Source organism: Ruditapes philippinarum, unplaced genomic scaffold (genome assembly GCF_026571515.1).
Source record: "Ruditapes philippinarum isolate M1 unplaced genomic scaffold, ASM2657151v2 ctg1072_1_1_1_1, whole genome shotgun sequence".
Classification (NCBI taxonomy): domain Eukaryota; kingdom Metazoa; phylum Mollusca; class Bivalvia; order Venerida; family Veneridae; genus Ruditapes; species Ruditapes philippinarum.
In genome coordinates this window covers 241,737-247,092 of record NW_026866109.1, presented here as the reverse complement: position 1 = coordinate 247,092, position 5,356 = coordinate 241,737, and the positions used below count along the sequence as shown (strand labels likewise).

At 32.4% G+C, this 5,356-nt stretch overlaps 1 protein-coding gene across 1 annotated transcript; it reads right to left on the bottom strand.

Moving 5' to 3' along the window:
- Nucleotides 1-2,341: 2,341 nt before the first annotated feature.
- On the bottom strand, nucleotides 2,342-3,746 carry LOC132731380 (acetylcholine receptor subunit alpha-like). The gene has a single exon (XM_060717556.1). It carries the CDS (start codon nucleotides 3,731-3,733, stop codon nucleotides 2,342-2,344), a length of 1,392 nt encoding a protein of 463 aa, XP_060573539.1. The 5' UTR covers nucleotides 3,734-3,746.
- Nucleotides 3,747-5,356: the final 1,610 nt, after the last annotated feature.

Below are 5,356 nucleotides of genomic sequence, written 5' to 3'. Positions count from 1 at the left end.
TAGAATCTTGATTATTGTTATGACGGTTTACATTGTGTATTGATTTAAGTTTGTTTTCAGAAGTGTATCAAAGTGCCTTGTGTAATTATGTATGATAATAGTAAAATTTTCCCCAACTCAGAAGGGTGTGTTTCTTCTTGGTGCAAAAGATAAACGAAAGTTTGTCGATAAACAATTTGATTAACAATAGTGTCACATATCAATGCTATTTAAGGCTTTAAAAATTGTTTTGAAATACGTAATGTAGTGTGGCTATAAGCGGAGACGATAGGACTACATTCTGTAGGATATGTACACTACAACTGTACATGTATATTCAAATATCTGAATGAATGACAAGCAAGCAACGAGGTCGTAGAAAAGTCACACCGCATTGATAAGCCATCAGAATACACAATAATTGACAAGAAATTGGCAATTTGTGATTTTTGTTATAGTATTTCTGCTACGAAAGAACTATTGATCAAAGCATAAAGTAATAAATCATACCATATTCATTCCACAAAAATGACAACCTATGCCCATTTCCTTACATATGTATAAAAGGAATCCATTTTATAAATATGGTATTCCTTTATTTGATGTTTAATTAATTTACCGAACTTCAATATTAGTTTTATGTAGATCATCTATCACTTACAAAATATATTTCAAATTTTAACATTTTACACAGTATAGTCACTTAGATAAGGTGATAAGCAGGCTAAAGGTTCGTACAAATATCACGTAGCATACACCATCAAAGACTAAATATCGACAATACGTTCTTCTTGTTATGGCGTTTGTCAGGCAAATCGGTCAATGCATAAAAGTAATAAATCACGCTAGATTACATTCACCAAAAGCGACCATCTATTTGCTCGTCTGTTTCATACACAGCAAGACGACCAATTAGTAGAACTATTACAAAGGGAACACAGGAGAGTGTTATTATTATTTCATTGCATGACATGATCCTGAATTATCAAGGTTATTTTAGATGTAGTCTCAAAATGAAGAAACAAACTTTGAAAATTAACACAACATATTTTAATTCTATTGATGTCTTTGCTGGCTCAATTCGAAATAAACATATGAAATAATTTCGAAAACAGAAAAAAAATGAAATAGAAAAAAAAGTATCTCAAATTAATAAAATAAAAAAGTTTGCCTGCTTATCAATGATATATAAATATAACACACTTAATATCTAAATTTTCGATAAACCCATTGTTGTCATTTTGATGTCAACCAGACAACCATTGGTCTTAAATATATTTAACAGAATGCAACTAGCTTACATTTTGATAATGAATTCTATGATTTCCTGTTTTCATATTGTTTTTACCCATGTGACCTGTCCTATTTGGTGTCCTGCTGGGTTCCTTGCCAGTGGTTCTGTGATAAGGGATACGTTCATTGAATGCCGCCCTTCCTTTTTGATCCTGCTTTTCATATTTAATAACTACGACATTGTAAATTATAAGCGAGTTTTTAAAATAAAATTCTATCTAATACATTTTTACACGATACAAAATACAAGCAGTGAGCACATAGATATTATATACAATTATACATAATATTCATTGAAATAAATATTACATAGCTTGCAGGTTTAAACTATTTACAACAGTAATTAATCAATTTATATAAACAGTTTTTTCCCATATTCAAAAAGTCATGCGTGGTATACGTAATCATAAAATATTTATGTGAAAGGAAATGCGGAGCTAATTTTTCAATTGCGAATTCAAAATATGACACGCTATACACATCATGATATGCTACCGGTATGTAACAAAGCATGTAATAAGATACAAAACTTTCTTTACAAACAAGAAATTACTACTTTGACATGCTATACAAAGTATAAATTTCGGCACAAAATATGAAAAACAAGATCGACAAGTAATAAAAAAACAAAAAAAACAACAAAAAAAAAAAAACAACAACAAAACAACACGTAATGCTAGTTCGCACTTTTATACGTATCCTTGTTTAAATTCTGAAAAAAAACTCATACAAAACATAGTATTTTCTTTAATTTAAATAGTAAATGATATACATAAGATTCCCATCTCTTATCACGCCTAACCCTAACCTTCGTACACTGATTTGGTAAAACACAAGTTTGCCGAGAAAAAAAAGTGCGAGCACTTATTACTTGCAGAAATGCTCTTTTCACTGCACTGAAGTAATTTTCCCAAATCAAATATAAAAAAAAAAACAAAAAAAAAAAATTAAAAAAAAAAAATAATAAAAAAAAATCAAATATCGCAAATAAATGAATCGTGTTCAAAATATGTTTATCTTTATTTATCAAGGGAAGTCAATTCGTGAAAAAATATGTGTTCATTATTGTTTAAAATGTTATTGCAAAGAAAACAATAAAACTACACACAGACATTAATGTGAAGAAAACGAATGCGATTCCGTCGATCATGTTACTGATATTTTTCCAAGACACGTCAACATGGTCAAACGAGTTTTCTTCTGCCTCTGACATCATCCTGACTAACGTGTTCTCGACTGGCTCGTGAACATTTTCCTCCACATTAAATACAGAAATAGCGGACATTTTACGGTTAAAAAGTGTTTGTGAGTTGTTTGATTCATCATCGTTTGATCTTTTCCACATAAGTGTCTTCTTATTGTTGTCGAACATCGATAGCTTCCGGTCAGGCTTTATTTTCTCCACGTCAGTCGAATTGCGATGAATACCATTTTTTGCACGTTTACAGGTCACAAATATGTAAAGCTGTTTTAACCAGTTAGGAACATTCTGACCGTCATTCCTATAATATACACGCAGATTAAGTATAGTAACGAGAGTCATGAGGGCACTAGTTATCATGTCAACCATCAACTTGTATGAAATAACTGGTACAGGCTCTGAACTTTTTGGCAGTGTGTCACTAACAATGGTCATAAATACAGCTATTGATAACAACACAGTTATACAGTAAGATATTCTCTCCCCAGATTCTGGTAAAAGAAGGAACACAAGTGCATTCAGTAAGCTGAGGAATGTTAATGGTAGAAGAACGTTTACAATCACAAAGTCTGGTTTCCTCTTTAAATGTAGAATAAATTCTAATGCCGTACCATCAGCGGATGATCTCACTTGAGATTTTGCTAACGTCCATGTAAAACTTTCTATGTAATACGACAAGTCGATTTCATTACTCGAGGGATTCAGTTTAACTTGACCAGAAAAGTATCCCCATGCAGAAAATGAGAGGCCACACTCTTGTGTGTCAAAAGGATATCTGTACACATCTAATGTGCATGTGCTTTTAATTAGATCAACTGGCCACCATGAAGCAAATCCGAAATAATTAAAGAAAACTCGCTGCCACTTCTTTCCAAGAGTGTCTGATTCATCTGCCGGGTTAATGAGAATCAACTCGGGTACCCATACCTCTTTGTATGACGTCATCACATATTCTACGTCACCATATGCTAAAGGATCCCACACCATACTTGCATCATACCATTGCATGGACATAATTCCCATTACTGACAATATTCCACGAATCTCGTCCAGGTCTTGAATAGTGACTAGTACAAATGTTGCATTTACATGAACGGCATTGGTTTGGTTTTCCACTGGTCGAACATTTTTATTATATCCATCTAATAAATTACGTAGTAATACATTAGTGTCATTTATAGATGCGCAATGTATATATCCGATGTTTGACGTTATGTAAAGCGTTAGAAAATATACGCAATATTTGTAGATGAATCCCATTACAGCTTTTTTATCTTTTGCTTTAAGGAAAAAGCTTTAATCTTAAATTTTGTCCGCGGGAAAATTAAATCATTCGTATACAGCGACTGTTCTTTGTGCACTATCTTTTAGATAATGTCACAGTTTTTAGCATTTACAATCTTATAATCGATTTCTTTTAATTATTGGAGCTTTTATGAAATGTCGACATTCCCACTCATCATTATAATTAAGGAACGGAAACTAATTGGTGTTTGTTTTTTCAACGATCTCAAATTTGTTTGTTCTAACATTTAATGTTAAAAGCATTTTAAATGATTTCCAATATTTTCATTACATAAACCTTGCAGCAATTGATGAGCAAATTATTTCACAGTTAAACACTTCTTATCTCTAAATTGGATATCAGAGAGGTCACAAAATGGGTGTGTTGACAGGCGTTTGTTTGTTATGAAATAAATGTATTGAATGGCGAAATCATGATTAGGTTCAATTTGCCTCATTTTACCGGCACAAAAAGAAATGAAATCTGTCGTGGGAAGGGATCCTTGTTTACTTTGTCTTTCAGCAAAGTTTAACACATTTTGGTCATAAATCGTCGGGGAACCTTACCTGTTTGTATGGATACTGGTAATTTCCAATTTTTCATCAAATGACCTTTTACTAATTCAACACAATTTCTGCGATTAGTGACGTTTGACGTTTAGACTTACTTATTATGTCGGGGACTGCGTCCTGTGAACGTTGCCTTTGCCTTGTTGATCTCTGTTCTCATTTTATTCACTTTCCGGGATCATTAGCACGAAATAATTCCACCTCGCCCGAGCATTGCACCTCGATGCTCCCTCTATTGGTCTAAGCGCATGGACATAACTAAGTTATAATGGTATTCCGAGTCATGCACATTGGTAACAAAGATGTAGTAACAACATGCATAAGTCGTGTGTGAAGGAGTTATTAATCTTTGAGGTAAGCTACTTAGTCGTTTACAATATCAAAATTTATTTCTTTTTGTTACTATAAATATAGGTCGCTCACCTCGACTGAACATATCTATACTAATTTTGTAAGTATTTCGAATGTAAGGGGGTCTTTTTTAGATTATATCTTTGGTACTCAACTGCTTACATTTATTTGCATCGTATATTTTAATCTAGGTTCAATACATTACAAGAATATTCGTCGTTAAAAATTCATTTTGCATGTATTATCTGTTTATACTCTATGAAGATTTATATCTGGACTAAACAATAACCGTCACTCTTTATCTAAAAATAAACAGTCAAATGCATAACCGTTTGTAAATATTAAACAAGTATTTGTTTGCATAGAAATTTTGAAAACTGGTATTGCTGGACGTATCCTATTCGTTGCAGGGAAATTATATTACTGTATTCAATTACCAAGCTGCTATATATGAGATCTTTGAGATGCTTACAGCCGGTAAACTCCCGCCGGCCTTAAAAAGAAATCAGACTGAGCAATTATCTGGCAATCAGTGTTTCTCAACTCAATTATTTTAGTCCGTTAACGTTACATTACAGTTAGACATAATACTTAGAAATCGAGCTTATTTTTGTCTACCTTATTTGGCTTTTCGAGTATCTCTAACAAATAAATGAAAGCAATTTTAAGAAGAAACGA